The sequence below is a fragment of the Chrysochloris asiatica genome, unplaced genomic scaffold (assembly GCF_000296735.1).
Source record: "Chrysochloris asiatica unplaced genomic scaffold, ChrAsi1.0 scaffold00032, whole genome shotgun sequence".
Taxonomy (NCBI): domain Eukaryota; kingdom Metazoa; phylum Chordata; class Mammalia; order Afrosoricida; family Chrysochloridae; genus Chrysochloris; species Chrysochloris asiatica.
Window position 1 is genome coordinate 6,304,362 of NW_006408550.1, and position 23,227 is coordinate 6,327,588.

General features: G+C 38.7%; 1 protein-coding gene across 1 annotated transcript in view; it reads right to left on the bottom strand.

The window, feature by feature from the left end:
* Positions 1-23,227, bottom strand: part of DOCK4 (dedicator of cytokinesis 4) — a 360,754-nt gene that overhangs the window by 260,980 nt on the left and 76,547 nt on the right. Inside the window, exons 8-9 of the mRNA XM_006859354.1 lie at positions 2,808-2,889; positions 1,562-1,622 (exon numbers count right to left, since the gene is read on the bottom strand). Coding sequence (XP_006859416.1) covers positions 1,562-1,622; positions 2,808-2,889 — 143 coding nt within the window. The remainder of the gene's footprint in view (positions 1-1,561; positions 1,623-2,807; positions 2,890-23,227) is intronic.

Below are 23,227 nucleotides of genomic sequence, written 5' to 3' on the forward strand. Positions count from 1 at the left end.
GTCTCATGGAGTTGAACTGCCTCATAGGGCTGCAATCTTTAATGGAGCAGATAGCCTAGTTTATCTCATGAAGTTGCTGGGGTGGTTCACACTGACAACCTTTCAGTCAGCCGCTGAGTTCCTAACCACTGCACCTGCAGTGCGCCTTCTTAGGTAATACCACTGAGCTGATTTCCTCTACAGCAACCCCGAAGTGAAGGGCGAGGAGGCTAGGCCAAGGTCAAGCAGGGATATTCTTCCTCAGCATGGTTTTCGATCCAACACAAACCTTCAGAAAGCTTTTCTTTTAATTTCTGAAACTGAAAGCTTTTCCTCTCAACACTGTTGAAGATTATACTCAAATTGTAGAAGTGTTTACATGAAGGTAACTAAAAACATTTTACATTGGTATTGTACACGTGAATTAAAACAAAAACACAAGATTATATAAAAAACTGCATCCCTGCCATTCTGGGAGGAGGCAGAGGATTTATCTCACAAATACACAGCAGGATTGATTCCAACTTCTCTAGCATTTAAAAACACTTGTCTTACATAATTATTTAATAATAAACAAAAATATGAGTTTTTGTTGTGCTGTCTATCAAATGCAAAAACAGCATATTAAAATGACAAGGGTTTTCAGAACTGATTTTTATAAGGAAAAAAAAGGAAATCTATGTTGAAATGACAGTGTGTTAAGCACAGTTTCTCTCAATGCACAGTGTGATTAGCATGTGCATAAAAGAAAAGATTATAAAAGTCAAGATTACTATGAGCTTTACCTGGTGAGATACTACTATTTACAGAAATATTTCCACACAAGGTATACAGCACAGCTAGTGGAGAAGTGGGAAGAAATTCAGCTGGTAATTTTAATAGATAAACTGTAGAGTCTACAAAGATACATGCATTGTATCTAGCAGCCCTACCATCAACTGTCTGCTTTTAGAGCAGATAAAAAGCCCATTCTGACCTACTGAACAAGTTCATGGCACAGTAGCATTTCTGCAAGATGCTACGGAAGATTAAGGATTCCATGGTCAAATCAAGGTGCGGAAAAGCTCGGGCCAATTTATTACAGAGGCACATTTATTTTTTTCTGTTGGATTTCTTGGACTCTTTAACAAGTGACAGCATTATGCAAATGAAAGAAGAAAATACACTACTCAGTATTTCCACAACCCTTTTCTTATAGCACCTTTTGAAAGATTGCTCTGCAAAAATCTGCACTTTGGAAAATGCCAATTGGCACAATGCTTTTATAAACTTGTAGGAAACCCAGCTCCTAAAAATTTTATTAAAAATTTAAAAATACACATAATAAATTTTTGAATCACATATTCTCAGGTTGAGGAATAGAACACCACTAACACAATAAACTACCCAACAATTTATGGAAAGAGATCAAAATCTATATAAAGTAGGTGAAGAGGGTCAGAGAGGATTCCTACAATCTTTGGACTCAGTCCTGGCCTTGACTTCCTTTTGACCCAGGCATCACACACATCACAAGCACAAGAAAATTCTCTTCCCCCAGGTACTTGCCCCTACCACAGGGCCAACTGTGGTTGGTACCTACCAATTCGGATAATGTGCACAGTGATAAAGATGTCCTTCCTGAGCTCACTGCTACCCAAATCCTAAAAAAACAAACAAAAACCACAAATCCGATTAGTTTAGAACTAATAATATACACAAGGAGCTCTGGTAGTGTAGTGGTTACGAATTGAGCTGCTAACCTCAAGGTCAGCAGTTTGAAACTACCATCTGTTACGCAGAAGAAAAATGAGGCTTTCTGTTCCCGTAAAGATTTACAGCCTTGGAAACCCTATGCAGGGTCACTATGAGTTGGAACCTATGCCACGAAACACCACCACCAATAACATACACAGTATCATTTAAAGGCATTGTGCTTTATTTTCACAAAGAATAGAAGACAGAGATGAAGGCAGACATTCCAAAAGGACTTTTTTTTTTTCTTCTTTTGCAGCAGAAGCATATGGTTCAAATCCTGTAACAAAAATATCACTACAACCAGCTGTACTTTAGGTCTACTAAGGTCAGAGAATCTTCAAAAAGGAAAGTCCATTCTTCCTTTACTCTCTCATTCACCCCTTCACTGGTTCATTCTGTAAATAATAAATATACACTACATACTAGCTGTCTTGCTGAGTCCTAGCACAAATGTATTGCTAATAGTATAATGGGTCTAGTGTGCACTCAGAGGCCTATCTAAGGCATGATACCACTGGCATGCAAACTTATTCTGTATTCTTAAGGATAGTTTTTCATTGTACAGCATGCACCCTGGGTACCACCTGAAGGGGTGGGTGCCACTGAAACCAACATCCTTCCTCAAGCACAGAAGATATCCAGAGGCATAGCAATGGGGGAAGGGTTGTCATATGACCAAGGGGGTGTCAGACAAGGTGTGGAATGACATTCTGAGGCCGACCAACCAGTGTTGCCAGTATCATCTAATCATCTTGTAATTGGGGTTGGGGTGCAACTTAGAGAATGTCTCTGGAAGCTCTACTTGAGAAGAGGTCCCAGCTTAGAGACTGCCCTGGGCAACTGAATCTAGAGGGAGAGGATTTCGAGATTGCCTCTGGGCATGAGTTACCCTTGACACACCCTTCCATGCACTGAAGGAACAAATGTGCCCTGGGAATGGTGGGAGCAGAATTCTGGGCACTATCATTGTTTGTGTATTATTTAGAGCTTAAGCAAATGCAGTATGTTCTCTAATTATAATCCTTTTCTGCTAAACAATACAAAACACAATAGGAAAACTCTGCCTCATGGATGAAATGAAGTCCACTCACCACAAAGAGAGAGCAGTGCCGCTCAGGTTTATCTGGGGCTTTGGGAAGTCCATTTCTATTCAGTCTCAAGAAGAACCGCTCACTACAAGAGAAGAAAAGTTTAACATCAGAAAATTGTTTAAGATCTAAGGATTCATTCCTTTTCTTTCTTTCATATTTTTATGAAAAATATTTATGTTTTACAACTGTAAAGGTAGAAGTTTTGGAACAAAAACGGAGGAGGAGTTAATCTTATAGTCCAGAAAGAGAGGACCCTACAACCATCAAGGGAGAAGAGCACAAGTGGAATGTGGGACCCTATCCAGAGAAGCAGTGACACCAGAGATAGAGGCAGAGATGAGGACACGGAGAGAGGGAGCAGCTGACGACTACAGATTCATGGAAGGAGAGGGACTGAGAGCTGGTGGCCAGGAGGCAGGCTTGCAGAATGTGTCCTTTGGTGGTGTAAATTACTACATATGCCTGAGTGTTTTTGTGTACATCTTCCCCCCGTCCCCAAAAGAAAAACAGAGGAATGGAGGCAAATACTATTGAATGATGATGCACAGAGGAGACTCTAATCATTGCAATGAAACTATGGTATAAAGCCGAAATTCTCCCATGTAAACTATCACTCAGTTTACACACAAAAAAGTTTTTTTAAAAGACAGTTTACACAGCAAATTAGGCTCCCCTTTAACAACTTTTATACAAATTGTTCTTTGCCACTGGTTACATTTTTTTACAATATGTCAGCATTGCCCTTATTTCCACTCTGTTTGTTCTGTTTTCATTAATCTAGTTTCCCATCCCCTCCTTGCCTTTTCACCTTGGTTTTTGGGTAAATGTTGACCATTTGTTCTCATATAGTTCACTGTTTAGCATTCATTCCTTTTCTAATTGTTCTTGATCCTAACAGTTAAGCTCAACATTCATTAGCTCATTATTTAATATCAAAATTGCTTATTGTAAGTGAGAAGAGCACCCGTGACACGGAACATTTGCTCTTCTGATAAACTTAGGGAGCAGCAACTGCAAAAGCAGAAAACATAAATATATTTGGAAAGAAAAACTGTCCTTAAGAATACAGAGTAAGTTTGCATGTGTTATCAAGGTATCAGTGTTATCATTCTAAAAAGTAGAAACAAGTGCATTAAAGAGAAAAGGTGACCCAGAGTCTTATATATTTGTACCTAAGAAGATCCTTTTCAATATTCGGTGCCATATTATTTTATTAATAACAATGAAACCATTCTGAGTGCTCGCCATCCACAGGAAGGCTAAATATCTTATATTCTTATAAGTCTATAATCAAAAACATAAGAAGTACATCCAAGAAACTAAAATTTTAATATAGTACCATTGATTAACAAAGGAATATATCCCTAACTCTCTATCAAACTTTCATTTGAATTTACAGTGCAAATCAGATCTAATGCAAACACATTAACACTTTTGTCCTGGTGTGGCGCTGCCAAAAGAATGAATAAACTTGTCTTGGGAGAAGTACATCCAAACTGCTCCTTAGATGAAAGAATGGTGAGACTTCATCTTAGATGCTTTGGACATGTTATCAGGAGGGACCAGTCCCTGGAGAAGGACATCATGCTTGGTAAAGTAGACGGTCAGGGTAAAAGAGGAAAACCGTCAGGGAGATGGACTGACACAATGTCTACAACAATGGGCTCAACATAACAATTGTGGGGATGGTACAGGACCGGAAGTGTTTCTTTCTGTTGTACATAGGGTCACCCTGAGTTGGAACTGCCTGGGCAGCACCTAACAACAACATGGAGAATATTGAGGAGTCATAGATTTACACAAAGTATATAGGTGGTAAGTGACTGAGCAGGATACTAATCTATCTATTACCTCAAAGTCCCAGTACATCACTCAAATGCATGAAGGCAAATTCTGTCTCTGCTCCATAGCAATTTCCAGAATATTGAGATAGAAGAATGAGACATTATTCATCTGCCTGTGGCACCAACAAGACTAAGTCAAGCCTAGTCCTCGGAGTCCAACACAACTTTCCTCACAGCTTTCCTGAGCTATAGGAAAGGAAGAAGTGGGAATTTTGATTTAGGAGATTTCAACATGATCCATAGTTTGAAATTTTTCTTTAGGTAGTTTTTTCAATGAAACATACCTAGAAAAAAAGACTAAAGAAATAACTTTACTGAGAAAATGTAAGTCTCTAAAAGGATTTAAGCACTTGGTTTTGATAAGTCAAAACTCACAAAGCTTTAGGATTTGATTTCTTGGTGTGGAGACAGCTTTAAGGTTATGATTTCATGGGAGACCACAGTTAATTGGCATAATAATGTGTTTAGTGCATCTGTTCTTCCTCTCTATCCTTGTCTAGTAACTAGGATATTAAATACTTGCAAGAGGTGATCTAATGGATGACAATTGGTCTCTATTTGCCTGGAGCAACAGAAGAAAGCCAGGAATAGAAGATATAGAATGTGTGGCTAATTGTCTCTAGGAACAATTGCCCTTTCTGTCATGAGACCAACAGGAATGGTGCCCAGCTACCATTACTGAACATTTTGCACAAAGATTCTACAAAAGAATCTTGATCAAAAGGGGGTAAATGTAGAACAGAATTTCAAATCCTCATGTATTCTGGAGTTTCTAGAGCCAAGAGTGCTACATGAACCCCTGAAACAATTGCCCTGCAATAATCTTTAAAACTTTTAACGAAGAATATCCTGTGAAGTCTTTCTGTTGTTGTTGTTAAGTGCCATCGAGTCGGTTCCGACCCATTTTCTAGAACCAAACAATGTTGTTGTTGTTAAGTACCATAAAGTCAGTTTTGACTCATAACTGAAGAACATCTGGTGGATTTGAACCACAGACCTTGCGGGCAGCAGTTCAGTGCTTATCCTACAGGGCTAACCCAAGACTCCAAACCAAAAACAACAGTTTACCTTAACTAGTAAAAACATGTTTGCATAGATCATTATGCTTTTCTGAGAATTATGTTGTTGTTAGGTGCTGTCAAGTTGGTTCACGACTCATAGGGACCCTCCACACAACAGAATGAAACACTGCCCTGTCCCGAGTCAGCTGCACAACTATTGTTACGTTTGAGCCCACTGATACTGCCGTGTCAATCCATCTTGATGGGTGTCTCCCTTTTCTTCACTAGCCCTCCACTTTACCAGGCATGATGTCCTTTTCCATCATGATAACTTTTCAAAAGCATGAGAGATGAAGTGTTGCCATATTGGGTTTTTTGTTTTGTTTTATTTTTGCCATATTGGTTTTTAAGGAGCATTCTGGCTGCAGTTCTTCCAAGGCAGATTTGTTTGTTTTTCTGGCAGTCCATTGTACTTTCAATTCTTTGTCATCACCATAATTCAAATGTATTGACACTTTCAGTCTTAGTTAAGATCTATGTATAATATCAAAGTAACAATGCACCTAGAAAGATTAAATAGGAACTTTTTTAGGGGCAGTGAGTTTACGTTAAAAGGGGAGGAAAAACTCAGGAAAGAAGGGTGAAAATGGTTCTGAAAAATGTACTCAATGACAAGTACATGCAGAAATGGTTCAATTCATATATGTTTTGCTGTGTATGAGAAGGCTTTAACATTTCATGGAAAAATAAAATGAAAAGATAATTTCTTGGCATAGATGAGTAAGTACCTCCAGTCCAGTGCTGTATCAATTTGTTGAAACATTTCCATTCGTATACTAGCAATTCTTGGTACCGTGTTCTTTGCAATGCATTCTCAGTGTACCCTGGACTTCTTCCTTCAGTACCATTGGCTCTTGATCGTATGCTACCTCTTAAAATGGTTGAACACTGACCATTTCTATGTTCTTTTGATGTTTTCTGTGACATTCAATATTTTCTTGTTGAATGTCACAGAAAACATGTTGTTGTTGTTAAGTGCTGTCAAGTTGGCTCCAACTCACAAGGACCCAGTATAGGATTTCTAAGGAGCACCTGGTGGGTTTGAACTGCTTACCTTATGGTATGCAGCCCAGTGCTGAACATACAGCGCCACACCAGAAGTCCATTTTGCCCATAGGATCTTTCACTATTGCAAGTTGATACTTGAATTTTTTCTTCAGTTCTTTCAGCTTGAGAAATGCTGAGTGTGTTTTTCCCTTTTGGTTTTATAACTCCAGATCTTTGCACATTTCATTATTAATACTTGACTTTATCTTCTTAAGCTGCCCATTGAGATTTTCTGTTTAGCTCTTATACTACTTCCTTATGACTTCCATTTGCTTGAGCATCTCTATGCTGGAAGGAAATTTCACAGTCTCTTTTTACATTCATTTTGGTGTTTTTCTTTTTTCTTATCTTCTTAATGATCTTTTGCTATCTTCCTGTATGACGCTCTTGATATCGTCCCACAACTCTTCTAGTCTTGGATGTCTAATGTATCAAATCTGTTCTTAAGATAATTTCTAAATTCAGGTGGGACATGTTCAAGGTCAGACTTTGGCTCTCGTGGACTTGTTTTACTTGTCTTTAGCTTCAGCCTGAACTTGCATATGAGCAATTGATGGTTTGCTCCACATTCTGTCCCTGGCTGATGATATGGAGCTTTTCCATTGTCTCTTCTTACAGACCTTCCTTTCACCTTACAAGAGTCAAAAGGAGAGAGAATTGAGCAGAGAGCAGGTGTCCCCAGTACCACCACTAAAAGAAGATCTGGGAGCAGAACACGTAAGTTGGACCCCAGGTCCAGGGGAAGAGAACACTGTTGTTGAGACACATGGAGATCTCTCCAAGGGATGTCAATTCCACATACACTGAAAAGGGACATGGGCCTTCCCCCAGATTGACAGAGAGAGAAAGCCTTCCCCTAGAACAGGGTACCTGAAGTTGAACTTGGAGACTCCTAAACTCAGAGAGAATAAATTTCTGGTTTTTAAGACCATCCATTGTGGTACTTCTGAATAGCAGCACTAGATAACTAGAAAACTGACTAAACAAATGCATTCCTTTAAGACAAAATGCAGCAAAATTCAAGTAAGTGGGAAGCTTTAACTTCTTCCCAACTTCCATTCCCTTCCCTATATATAATGCCATACCTTCATGGTAAGGTTGTGGTGGTTGTGTGCCATTAAATCTGTTCCAACTCAGTGATTCTGTACAGATTTTCCAAGGCTGAAAATCTTTATGTGAGCAGAAAGTTTCTTCTTTCTAACACAGAGTGAATGGTAGATTTGAACTACTGACATTGCTGCTTGCAGCCCAACTTATAACTTGCTACCCTATCAGGGCTCCGTTCGTGGTAGGCAAATACATGAAATGATATAAAGAGGGGTTTTAATCAATGGTACCTTGCCACTAGACACAAGATTGACTTATAAGCTTCCTGGTATTGCCAAATTTCAAAGCATGCTATTTAACTCTGTTTCTCACGCACATGGTATACTTTTATTATAGTAAATATATATTGTTTTGGGTGCTAATGAGTTAATTCTGACTCACTATAGGGTTTCCAAGAGTGGCTAGTGGGTTTGAACTGTTAACCCTGCAGTTACCAGTCCATCACTTATCCTCCAGCATCATAAGAGGGCTCATTAAATATACGGTGTTGTTTTATGCTGTTGAGTCAGTTCTGACTCATAGTGATCCTGTATATGGTTTCTAAGAGTGGCTAGTGGGTTTGAACTGCTGGTCTTGCATTTAGGAGTTCAAGTTTTATCCTAAAACACCACACCAGGTCTCCATTCAATATATACGAATGAAGACATTTTAAGACAGTCTGGTGATGCAACAGTTAAGTACTCTTGGCTGTTAGCTAAAAGGTTGGAAACTCTGTGGGAAAGACCCAAATATCTGCTCCCATAAAAGTTACAGCCTAGAAAAACCTATGGGACAATTTTATTTTTGTCACATCGGTCACTATGAATCGAAATCAAATCAATGGCACCAAGCAACAACACCAGAAATATCTAAATGACATTATATGTTGTCAAATTAGAATCTTTCCCCCTTGTCTTGAAAAATGAATTGCTGTTGTTAAGTGCCATCTAGTTGCTTCTGACTTGTGGGTTGTTGCTCGTAAGTGCTGTTGAATAGGTTTTGACTCATAGAGAACCTGTATAGGGCTTCCATGGAGTGTGTGATGGGTTTGAACCACTGACATTGTGGCTAACAATCCAGTGCTTATCCTACAACACCACACCAGGATTCTAAAGAGTGAATAAGTGAATATTTTAGGAGCTCTGAGAAATAAAAATGGATATTTCAAGCAGAGAAAAACTATTGTTTGACTTCCCCATATACTGCATGCACTACCACAGAAAATTTCACTGTAAGAGAAATTTAGTGTCTCATTGATTTCTGTGTATAAACCATTATAAAGTCTTATAATATGAATCAATAGTGATGAAGTCTTTCATTGGAAGCAAAGAAAAATAAATCATTTATTACTTATAACCTGCCTTCTTCTTCTAACATGGGTTTGAGGGAACCAAAATAATGAAATAAAGTTAAAAACAAAGTTTACCTATATATTTCCTGAGGCAAAAATGAGAATAACTATGTACTCCTTGCTACACACTGCTACTTAATGCGTTCTATTGAATTCTCACAACTACTATGCGCCAGGAACCATCACAGTCGCCACTGTAATGGGGACTACACAGTCAAAGTTGCATGGTCCAGAAAGGATGGGTCCCCATACTGATAACCCGAACCTGACTCCAGAGTCTCAGTTCATAAACACAATGCTATGGTGTGGCGCTGTGGGCTACTGAGTCAGACTGCAAAGTCGTTTGATCTGCAAGGTCGGTGGTTCAAGCTCACCAGCTACTCCTTAGAAACCCTATACAGATTCACTATGGGTCAGAATCGACTTGATGGCACTTAACAACAACATGCTAACTTAGGAAAAACAGAGGACCTCACAAGTAACAAACACCAAGACAAACTATATCACAAGAATCAAGACTCTTTAGTGTGAATATTTTCAGACAGTGAAAATAACAACAAAGCACATGAAAAACAACAACAACAACAAAAACCTCCCAACATAAAGTACAAGCCTATAAGTGTTTAGTGTGATTCACCTGCTCAGCTGAACTACTCATTCTCTGATGTGCTCCCAAAGTCTCACTAACAAGGAATAATATTTTAACAGCAGTGTTGCAGATGTTCTTACCAGAAATTCAAATACTGTTGGAGACATATCACATGGGAGACACAGCAGCAAGAATGTGAAGACCCTCATGGTTTCTCTTGTACTCCTCAGCAGAATGTTCCTGCTTTCCTGCCCCTCTCACCTCCTGGAATAAACACTCAGTAGCAGCCCTTTTCCTGGAAAGGCTGCACCTACTGTCTTGGACTGGAGCTCTGACAGAGCAATAGTTAAACATGTGGGTGCTAGATGAAAGGTTAGCAGCTCACACCCACCCACCAGCTCCACAGGAGAAAGACCAGGCCATAGGCTCCAGTAATGACTGTTCTTGTTGTTAAGTGCCGTCAATTCGATTCCGACCCACAGCGACTCAGTATAGGGTTTCCAAGGAGCAGCTGGTGAGCTTGAACCACCGACCTTGCTGTTCAAATGACTTTGTAGACTGACGCATTAGCCCACAGGGCCACACCAGGAATCCCCAGTAATGATTACAACCAAGAAAACATACTGGTCAGTTCTACCCTGTCACGTGGGCTCCCTAGGAACAGAAAACTGCCTTGAGGGCACCTAACAACAACAGCTTCTCAGAAGTCCCCCAGGCTAGATCTGAAAGGTTTCTTCCAGTCTTCTGCATAATCATACCAAGTGGCTAATACTCAGGCTGTACCTCATATAATTTGTTGATTTCCAGGACAATGTACCTAAAATATATGCCAAAGAGATTTTTATCTTTCTCTTTACAGATTCAGGACTCCTAGTGTGGCAATGCAGAATAAGTACTGGACTTCAAACCACAAGGTCAGCGGCTCAAACCCACCAGATACTCCTTGGAAACCCTGTACAGCATTGCTGTGAATCAGAATTGACTCTACAGTACCTAATAATAACAACATACAGAGAGCCATAGATATTTTATCACTTTCACCTGCATTAAATCACTAGGTGATTTAATGCAGGTGAAAGTGATAAAATAGCTAATCTGATACAGGAATATATACTAGATACTGTTATCTTGGGTTAAAACATGTATTGTAAAAGATTAGGAGGTGGATCAATCTACAAACAATTATAAAGAATACTCCTAAAATCACTTTGAACAGTTACCTCATTAAAATAAATGTCTGGTCTTCAAACGTGACAGTAACAAAAGAGAGGAAGCATTTACATGGCCATGTTCTGGAAAACTAATTGGAAAAAAGCCAAACTGTCCTATTCTTTGATATTCATTTATTTTGTATGCAAATTATACTACACGATATTCCACGTAGCATCTCTGAAAAAGTCAAGTCATTTTTCCTAAATGTAACTATGATATCTGTCAGGATAACAACTGATACCTTTTAGACACGGATTAGTGTGAAACAGACGCACCAGGACCAAGGAGGAAGTGGCTGGGAACAGTAAGATGGAAGGAAGAAGATGGTGGTTCAATAGTGTTGAGCCAAGAACCTTAGTATTGAGGAAAACCCAGTACAAATATATGGTAATCAGAACTGTTACAATGTCCTGCATTTTCTCAAATGCTTTCTGACTAACAAAGTAAGATGTTTTCAACCATCTATGAAGAAAGTTGTTACTGTGTTCTTTTCTAGAATGAGTAGCAAAGGACAACTCAAAATGGCAAAGCTTAAGTGGTATCTTAAATTGTAGGAAGGCACCACAAGCTGGTACTATCACAGTCCAGGTGAGATGCTTGGGGAAAGTGTTTGGGAGATGTGTTGGCAGCTTTGGGGTGGCCTATGGATGGAAGTTTCTGGTTCACGAAGGAAGAACAGAACAACGTTCTATACAAAATAGAACTAGCTAGCTTTCTTTTACAGGAGCTACTAATCTAGTTGTGGAAAACATTCTCCTGAAGAATTGCATAAAGCCCAGGTCCTCCCACCTGAAGATCCTAATTGATTAAGTCACGACGAACCTAAAAGTTCCCTGTATATTTAAAAGCACAGCCATCTTTAAAGATCACTGTTTTGACTAAGTGTCCAGGCCCCCATAATTTAGAATTGCTGACTAGGTCCTTTATGACAGTCATATATACCAGAAAACAGGCATCAAAGGAGTGGTATTTTGGGGTCAAAGGCGTTCCATTCCTCTATCTTCTTCCAGTTACATAACTGATCAAAATGACAAAGTTTTTCTTTGACAATAAAAGAAAGCAAGTCCTCACACAAGCCTTCTTGGATAAGACCATTAATGTGCAGCATTGGGGTTATGAGATCTTCTGACTAAAGGGAAATGGAAAGAGAAAGATCCATGATAGAAGTGGTCCCATAATACTTTAAGACGGTAAAGACGTTGTTAAGTACCACTGAGTAAGTTCAGACTTATAACAACTCTGTACAGCAGGGGTGGGGAATGTTCGGCCCACGGGCTGTGTAAGAGCCACAAAATCATTTGGTCTGTCTCTGCCAAAGCAACCGCAGTTCCAGCCATCATATTGTGGTTGCTGATGTTAAGTGTCATCAAGTTGGTTCTGACTCATCGCGACCCAGTGAAAGGGTTTCTGATGAGCAGTTGGTGAGCTTGAACCGCCATCCTTGAGGTTCAAACAAACCTTGCAGTCCAGAGCCATTAACCCACAGTGCTATCACATTGTTGCTGTTGTGAAGTGTTGTTGAGTCAATTCCGACCCATAGCAACCCTGTATAGGGTTTTCAAGGAGCAGCTGGTGAGCTTGAACCGCTAACCTTGCAGTTCAAATGGCTTTGCAATCTGGCGCATTAACCCACAGTGCCACAACAGGACTCCATTGTTGTTGTTGTGAAGTGCCATCGAGTCAGTTCCTACCCATAGCGATCTTGTATAGGGTTTCTGAGGAGCAGCCGGTGACCTTGAACTGCCAAGTCCATTAGGGATGAGTTAATTAAATGTTTTACCATATATAGCACAATAATTTTTAAGTTGATAATTGTGTAGGGCCAGCAAACGATGTTATAAATTTTGGCAGAAAAAAATGTTCCCCACCCCAGCTGTATAGGGTTTAGGAGGCACAGCTGGTGAGTATGAACCCTAAGCGTTGCAGTTCAAACTGACCTTGTGATCTTGTGCTTTATCCTACAACACTACACCAAAGACATGAAGAGCTTAAAAAAAAAAAAAAAATTAAATGTTCAATCACAGAGTCACTTTACAAACATCTGAATGTTGAGGTACTAAGCCACCAATAAGTGATAGCTTTGCTAGAAAAGTAAAGAATTTGGTTTTAGTTGACTGATAAAAGATGAGATTCTTTTTTAAACTATAGTTAATTCTACTGTCAATTTTGAATAGCAGGCCAACTGTTTTTTAGTACTTTAAGATGATTTAAAACCAATTCATGCTATGTTTCTTTTCAGGGAATCTAAATCAAATATCCGAGTCAAAAAAAAAAAAGAAGTTAAAACTCACGTATCCTAGAGAAACACTATCTGTGACATGAATAGATAATATGCACACACATGTCTTCACAGTGCTACTTACAACAGCAAAAAGGAGACAACCTGAATGTCCACCAATGGAAGAATGGATAAACCCGTTTGGGTACATACACGCAATGAAATACTATGCAATGCTGAAGAATAATGATGAATCTGCAAAAGATCTCATGAAATGGATGCTGAGTGAGGTTAGTTAATGACAAAAGAATATTGTATAATACCAATATTACAAAATGTCAATCAAAGGTTTTCACACTAAAAGAAACATTCATTGATAGTTATCAGGAGTGGGAGGGAAGGGGGAATAATTCAATAAAGGGTAGACATGCTTCTCTTGGGTGATGGGGAAGGCAATATACAACAAATAGAGGTTGGCAAAAGAGTGACGAAGGCAGCAGAAGATAGGGAGGAGCTCAAGAGTTAAAGGGAACAGAAGCAAATATGCAATCCTGGAAAAACAGTGATCTACAGGTTGCTACTAGAGTCCTAGTGTGGGTCTGTGGGTTAATGCATTGGACGGCAAAGTTGGTTTGATCCACAAGATCAGTTGTTCAAGCTCACCAGGCGCTCCTCGGAAACCCTATACAGAGTTGCTATCAGTAGGAACAGACTTGACAGCACTTCCCAACAACGCAGGTAGATCCATGAATCGATACATAGGCTGAATGAGTGTGGGAGGGAGAGTACCACAAATAAATAAAAGTTTGGCAAAGGATATTTATAGATGGGTAGTTACTTTTGTTGCAAACATATCCATGAATGTGATGAAGCATACAGAACACCAAATTATGAAAACGTTTTAGCCACTACAAAAAACACCTTGAGGGAATGAGTTGCTAAGACTGAGGGCATAGGGGACCATAGTCTCAGGGGACACCATGGTCAAATGGAAGAACATAGTGCACAAAAATAATGTTACATATCCTACTGTGATGAGTAGCAACTAGGATTTAAAAGCTCATGTGTGGTCATCTAAGGTGCAACTCTCCATGTGCAGAAAAAATAAGAGTGATGAAAATTGAAGATGCTTGGAAACAGTCCAATGGCCTACTGGACCATGTGAATATTAGTCTCCACAACCCTGAGACCTTAATAATTAGATGGTCCCTTGCTACAACTACTAACTGCATTGAAAGGGAGTTCATCCTGGTGATAGTGGGAGAAAATGTGGAACAAAATGTGGAAAAAAACTCAAAATCATAAAAAAGACCAGGCTTAACTGTCAGACACTGGAAGAACCCCAAGACTATGGTGCTTAGTTACCCTTTAGGTATGGAAATGAGCTCACTTTCATGGTTGAATTTTTAGCCAAGCATTAGATAGCGTATGTAGAGGGACACCACCACCAGTAAGGAATGCACAATACAGAATGGTCAACCATTCGAGATCAAAAATACAGCATTCACCTAAGGACAAAATTTAGAAGGGTGGGGAAAGAAGGAGGAACGGAAACAAGAAATACAGAGAGGAAGTGGGACAAGCGCCATTACATTGTGGGGATTGGAAGTAAGATGAAACAAAGTGTATGATTCGTTGAATGTAAAATTGTTGATCTGCTCTTGTAATCCTTCACTCAATTCACATTAAAAAGTCTTTAAAAAAGCTAAACACAATTAAAAAAAAAAAGGAATGCAATGCTCTTTAAAGTTATAAAATAAATGATGTTTGGATCACCAGCTGTTTCACATCCTGCCATGGCTATTGCCAGATCAAATAATTGAGTGGTAAATTTAGAAATGGTTTGGCTTGACTGCTGATTTGAAAAGACAATAATGACTCTAAGCTCAAAAGACTGAGACTATTGAAATCCAAATGTTGACTCCAAGTAAAATCCTTAGAAATAGCTACAGAACACTAGAGTTGAGAGTGAAGCGTCCAGCTGATAAGAAAAGCAGGCATATGCACAAGAACACCCACACTTGCAGATAATACCCACTTAACCTGGCTTCAATGACTGGATGATCAGAGCTCAACCAGAAGAAGAAAGAAGAGGAAAAAAAGAGTAATCTGGTACAATTTGATGAACTTGACCTACACCTGTGGATGCAGTCGCTCAAAAGAGGGAACAAATCTTTATAGCGAGGATCATTCTCACCCCCTCCATACACAGAGTAGACAGGGATGGGCAACTTGGACATTGGCTACCCAAAATGGGAGGGGGGCTACAAAGGCAAGAAGTGTAAGTGACTGGCTTACAAGTTTCAAGAGGGAACCTAGATCCAGAGTGTAAAGGAAGGTATAATCTCCACTGAGTAGTATCCAATCTGTCTAGGTGGGGCTGATGAAATGCGGATGGGTCTCTTGTGATACAATAATGAATAATTGTTATCAGGACTGCTTGTGAGGGTTGGAAATGTAAAGGTAGACGTTTTGTAGCAAGGAGAGGAGTGATTAACTTTTCAGCCTAGGAGTGGAGGTCCATGGGACCATCAAGGGAGAAGAGCAGAGAGCAGGACCCTACCCAGAGAAGCAGTGATGCCTGAGATGGAGGCAGAGATGATTACGTGGAGACATGGAGCAGTTGGGGACTTTAGACACAGAGAGGGAGAGGGGCTGTGTGCTGATGACCGGGGTGCAGGCTTGTAGTGTATACCCTTTTGTTGGTTGATGATGCATGGAGAGGATTGTAACCATAGCAATGAAACAATATAAGATAGGATGAATATAAAACTAATGTTTTCCCATGTAAACTATCACATAATTCACAATAAAACATTAAAAAAAAACACTCAAGAAAACACTTCCTTGAATATACTGTTTAGAATTTTGGTAGAAAACAAGTTTCTCAGAGAAATAACAAAAACCAGGTGTTGATAGGATTTGGTTAACAGAACCAAGGGCCATTAAATCAGAATGTTTGTATGGAAGTAGCAAATCTCATACTCTTCAGGGAATTTACATAATTTGTTCATTGTAAACATTGCATCTTTGATGTTTCCTGAAGTAGGAATCACTATCATCTCAGAATGATAAGCATTCTGACCTTTCTAACAGTACCTCTGGGTTAAGAAAAGCATCAGTAATCAGAAATCTTGAAAGTACAGAACACCTGAGCTCTTGATAAATACGCTGAGGTGAAGTATATGGTTTCTTGGAAAAAAAAAAAAAAAACAAACAAACACAGAAATTTTAAATGAAAACAGAACAAATAATACAAATCCAAGTAATATAATCCCTATAAAAATAATAAGCATAATAAATCTTTCATGTGTTTATAATCTTAAAAGGATGTTCTATCAAAACTACCAGCCACTCCTTGGAATCCCTATACAAGGTTGCTATGAGTCAGAATTGTGTCAGCAGCACTTAACAATTATTTCCAAGGAAAATAAGCCAAAAATAAAATTTCTTTTAAAACTGCTTACTAATTGTCTTTCTATTCATTATACCACTGAAAAATGAAAATGATCAGAATCATCAATAAATACTATTTGTTAATTAGATGGTACATGCGATTGTATTTTCTTAAGATCTCGTGATATTTTAACCAGGAAACTATTAAAGCTCAGATGAGATAAGCAAATTTTGACATAATGAGAAGGGGTACATTGTTTCCTGAGGAGACCTGTACTTTTCTTTAGTTTGCAAGGAAGCCTTACACACTGAAAAGGTTAGAAAGCATTGCTTTAAACATCACAATATTTTTGAAAAATGAAATTGGCAAACTATACAAAGTGGTAGTATAGAAACACTGCCAACTTAAAAGATGTCTTAACTTAATGATTAATAGAATATCAGTAGAACGTAAATCGTAAATACCAGAAAATGGGCATAAATAGAATGTAAGTCATACTAGAAATACTTGTTATCTTTGGGTCAAAGTTTTTTCTCCTCTTTCCCAAACTATGTGACTGAAAACAGTGACTGAGTTTCTCCTCTGCATTTGTCCCCAATGTCCAGATCAGAGTCTGGGCTTGTGGAGGAGGATTGTCTGCTGAATGAATGAAGCGATTCAACAGGAATAGTGTGAAATCTATAACGCTCAACTGAAATATAATGAAGGCTGTCTCTTTAAATTGTCTTTAAAATTCTCAAACGGGCAATACCACTCATATGATGTTATGTATTTATCAGGCAACTTTTAATTTGCTTATTTTAACAAGATGTTTTTTGAAAATGATGTGCTCCTTGTCTGAGAACAGATTCTGAATCACACAGTGCAATACAAAACAACACCATAATATTTCTGACAATATTTCTCTCTCTGATTAAAACACTTACATTATCAAATTATTTTTTGAAGTAAGATTTTTGTAGATACATGTTTTTGTTCTTGTTTTACTGTTTATGGAATGCATGCCGAATCAAGTGTTTATACCCTATTATTCAAATTTATGCACCAACCACTAAAGCCAGTGATGGTGAAATTGATGAATTCTACCAAATTCTTCAGCCTTAAATTAATCAAACATGCAATCAAGATATATTGGTAATTGCTGGTGATTGGAATGCAACGGTTGGAAACAAAGAGGAAGGATCAGCAGATGGAAAATAAGCCTTTGGTGATAGAAATGATGCTAGAGATCACATGACAGAATTTTGAAAGGCCAGTGGCTTATTCATTGCAAACACCTTTTTAAACAAAATATAAGATAACTACACACGTAGACCTCACCAGATGAAATACACAGAAATCATATGTAAAAACTCTGTATCCTCAGCCAAAACAAGGCCAGGGGCATACTCTGAAACAGACCTTCAACTGCTCATACGCAATCAGGCTGAAGCTAAAGAAAATTTAAAAGGTCCACAAGAGCCAAAATATGACAAGTTTAGAATTGACCTTGAACATATCCCACCTGAATTTACACATCATCTTAAAATCAGATTTGATGCATTAGACACTAAAGACGGAGACCAGAAAAATTGTGGGATGGCACCAAAAACAGTGTACAAGAAGAAAGCAAAAGGTCATTAAAAAGATAAGAAAGAAGGAAAATACCAAAACATATGTCAGAAGAGACTGATTAAAACTTTCTCTCCAGCATACAGATGCTAAAGTAAATGGAAGAAATGAAGAGGTAAAAGAGCTGAACAGAAAATTTCAAAGGGCAGCTCAAGAAGACAACGTATTATAATGAAATGTGAAAAGATCTGGAGTTACAAAACCAAAAGGAAAGAACATGTTTAGCATTTCTCAAGCTGAGGGAACTAAAGAAAATAGTCAAGCTTTGACTTGCAATATTGAAGGTTATCTATGACCGCTGATTCAAACTCACCAGCAGCCCTTTCTTGGAAAACCTATACAGGGTGGCTATGAGTTATAATCGACTGGATGGCATACAACAACAACAATGGACAAAATATTCAATGATGCAGAAAACATCAAAAGATGGAAAGACTACACAGTCACTGTACCAGGAATTGATGGAATACACAATGAAATGTTTCAATAAGCTGATACACTACTGGAGGTCCTCATTCATCCTTGCCAATATGGAAGACAGCTACCTGGCTCACCCCAAAGAAAGATGACTCAATGGAATTGGGAAATCACTGAATGATAGCATTAATATCACCCGCAAGTAAAATTTTACTGAAGATGATTAAAAAATGGTTGTAGAAGAACATTGATAGGGAATTACCAGAAATTCAAGATGGATTCAGAAGGCATGGAATTAGGGATATCATTGTTAACATCAGAAGGATTTTGGCTGAAAGCAGAGATGATGAGAAGGCATTTGATTGTATGGCTCAGAACAAACTATGGATAATATTATGGCAAATGGGTATTCAATAACATTTAATTTTGCTCATGAGGAACCTGTACATAGACTAAGAAAAAGTTGTTTGAATGAAACAAGGGAATAATGACTGGTTTAAATCAGGAAAGGTGTTTGTCAGGGTTACACCATTTCACCATACTCATTCAATCTGTATGCTGAGCAAATAATCCAAGAAGCTGGATAATATGAAGAAGAATGAACGTGCCATCAAGACTAGAGGAATGATTTGCAGATATTGATATGTAGATGGCATAACACTGCTTGCTGGAAGCAAAGAGTAGTTAAAATAGTTAATGATGGATTGTACCTCAAAGTAAAGAAAACACAAATCCTTATAACTGGACCAATAAATAACATCATGGAATGCTGCAGGATAAGCACTGTACTGCTAACTGAAAGGTTGCCGGTTCAAACCCACCTGCTGCTCCTCAGAAACCCTAGACAGGATTGCTATGATTTGGGACCAGATCAATGGCACTTTAACAACAACAATAAACAGAGGAAAGATTGAAGTTGTCTAAGACTTCATTTTGATTGGAATCACATTTAACACTCATGGAAGCAGCAGTCGAGAAATTAAACAATGTATTGCATTAGGCAAATATTTTGCAAAAAACCTCTTTAAAGTGTCCAAGAGCAGAGTTTGAGGACTAAGGTGCACCTGACCCAAGCCATTGTATTTTCAATTGCCTCATATGAATGTGGGAATGCAGTGACTCCATAGAATAAGCACTGGACAGCGAACCACAAGGTTAGTGGTTCAAGCCCATCAGCTTTTCTGTGGACAAAAGATGAGGCCTTCTGTTTCTGCAAAATATTTAAGGTCTCGGAAACTCTATACAGGGTCACCATGAGTTGAAACTGACTTCTGAGCACTTAATAACAACAATATATGCATATGCAAGCTGAACAATGAAGGAAGACTGGAGAGAAATTGATGCATTTGAATTATGGTGTTGGCAAAGAAGATTGAAAGTACCATGGACTGCCAGAAGAATGAACCAATCTATTTGGAAGAGGTATGAACAGAATGTTCCTTAGAAGTAAGGATAGTAGGACTTTAGCTCTTAAACTTTGGACTTATTGTCAGGAAGGATCAGTCCCTGGAGAAGGACAGCATGTTTGGTAATGTAGAGGGTCAACAAAAAAATGAGGAAGACTCCCAATGAGAAGGACAGCACAGTGACAGCAGTAAAGGGCTCAAACATAACAATTGTGATAGTGAAGGAGTGTTTTGTTCAGTTGCACACAGGGTCTTTATGAGTTGGAACCAACTAGATGGTACCTAACATCAAAAATTGCCAATGATCATGAGCATCTTTTCATGTGCTCGTTAGATGCTTATATGTTTTGGTGAAGTGTCCATTCATGTCCTTTGCCAATGTTTTATTGCATTGTTTCTCTTTTTGTTGTTGATGTGTTCAAATTATTTACAAATATTAGAAATAAGACTATTGTCAGTTATGCTACTGCCAAAAAAGTGTTTTTCCAGTAGGAAGGTTATCTTTTTACTCTTGGCAAAGTCTTTTGATGTGCATAAGTATTTAATTTTCAGGAAGTCCCAGTTATCTGATTTATCTTCCGCTGTTTACGCACTGTTATACTTCATAGTCCATTTATGGCATGATCTTTTAATGCTTTGTCTCAACAACAAGAGAAACTTATAGCTTCCTTTAACTGTATCAATCCCTGCCTCCTATTCCTAGCAAAAGATCTCATTCCACGTGAAGCACTCTCAAGATGCTGGCAACAGGAAGAGAACTACAGATGGATGGCTATTCTTTTAACGGTAAAAACCTTATGTTCAGAAAGGGACTAACAAAGGCTGTATCAGTAATAATGTCTTTGCAAAAGTTGAGCCATTTTGCAATGGAAATGTATTTAAATGCCAAAAAAGTCCTTGACAAGTTGGTTGATATATAAAGATAACCTACAATTATAGTTTATCTTGTTAAGAAACCTACAAAAATTTCAGTGACATAGCCACAGAGGACTAGAGCGGAGAGTGAAGTGTCCAGCTGATAAGAAGAGAGGGCATATGCATAAGAACACCCACACTTGCAGATAATACCCACTTATCCTGGCTTCAGTGACTGGATGATCAGAGCTCAACCAGAAGTAAAAAGAAGAGGGAAGAAAAAAAAAAAAAAAAGTACTCTCATACAATTTCATGAACTTGACCTACACCTATGGAAGCAGTAGCTCAAAAGAGGGAACAAGTCCTTACAGCAAGAATCATTCCCACACCCTCCACACACAGAGCAGACAGGGATGGGCAACTTGGACATTGGCTACCCAAAATGGGGGGTGGGGGGCTACAAAGGCAAGAAGTGACTGGCTTACAAGCTTTCAAGGGGGTACCTAGATCCAGAGGGCCTGGAGGAAGGTAGAATCTCCAGTGTGTAGTCTCCAATCTATCTAGACGGGTCTCTTGTGATACAATAGTGAATAATTGTTATCAGGACTGATTGTGAGGGTTGGAAATGTAAAGGTAGACGTTTTATAACAAGGAGGGGAGTGATTAACTTTTCAGTCTAGGAGCGGAGGTCCCTAGGACCATCAAGGGAGAAGAGCAGAGACCGGACCCTACCAAGAGAAGCAGTGATGCCAGAAATGAAGGCAGAGATGATGACGTGGAGCAATGGAGCAGCTGGAGACTTTAGATCCAGAGAGGGAGAGCGACTGTGTGCTGAAGACCTGGGGGGCACGGGGAAGGATTTACATGGAGGGGACTGTAACCATGGCAATGAGATGATATACGATAGAATGAATGTAAAACCAATGTTCTCCCTTGCAAACTATCACATAATTCACAATAAAACATTAAAAAAAAAACCTACAAAAATTAAATTGATCTGGATTTCTAACACAGGCAACAGCACAGGGCAGAGGATGAAAGACAGAAAGGACCGGAATTCTAGTTTAAAAGGAACACTAATACGGTCATTTTCAAACCTATCAGCAGAACTAAAAGGGCCTTCTGTTTGTATTCTGAAATACTGTACTATTTAAGTAAAAGGTATTGAGCACCCTAAAGAAATGCTTAGAGCAAAAGGGAAAGACAAAGTCAGTTTCAAGTCCATTTTCCATGAGTTTTAGATTTTCTTCAACTTTCCATTTCCAATGTAGTAATCTTAGAATTAAAAAATATATACGGTACAGAAAAACTGGAATAGAAAATAATGAAAATGCTCACGTATTGTGAAGTATATAACTGTGTCACCAAACAGTTTGTGGAGAAATTGGTGAATGGGAACCTACACTGCGGTGAAAACATTTACCAAAACACACACAAAAATTATTAAAAAAAAGAAACATGCAAAACGCTATAAAAACCATATTGGTTACGTAGAATTTAAAAAGGAGAATATCATACAGTTTATTAATATTCATTAAAATAATGACATAGTATTATATGACTTTTACAATAATAGCACAGAGAAAAAAAGTGGATGGGTTCTATCCTGGGTGTTCGCTGCATGATTAAAGTACTTCTAGGCGTGTTTGGTTTTAATTTAGACAATTCTCCGGTTCATTTCTTATTTAAAATCTCTTCCATTAAGGACATGATCACATCTCTAAGGCAATTATTTTTTATGGGACACAGAACTGTGAGCAAAGGGGGAAATAAGCCACAAAATCTGATGAACTCCTAAGTGACAACCATCTCAAACTGCCATGCTCCTGCTGGAACAAGTGGATGATGGCAAGGAGGTGGGGGGAGGGCAGAGAAAGCCATGGTTGTCAGTGAACAGGAGTCCTGAGGGCAGGTCACTGCGGGTCACTGACATACAGACACTCACAGTGAAATCTGTGCCAGCATGTCTAGACACAGCAGGAAATGCTCTGGGTCATATGGAACCGTTGCGATTGCCACCATCCAAGGACGATCTCTGAACGCCTTCTTCATCTATTTTTGTTTTCAAGCAGAGTTTTTCTCCCTCACCTTCTGGACTTGGACTCCACTCCTCACCGTACCATTAGTGTTTTGCTTGGAAGAGGTTGAAATTTTGAGGTCATTTTATAAGATAAAACTATACAAAGAGATGTGTGCCAACTACCCTTCAACATTCAAAACAATAAACATCCTTAATTTATGTGAAAGTACAGATGCTGAACTTGTGTGATCACACTATAATAAGTTGTAAATGGTGCATGAAATGAGGAATCCTAGCACAGAGCAC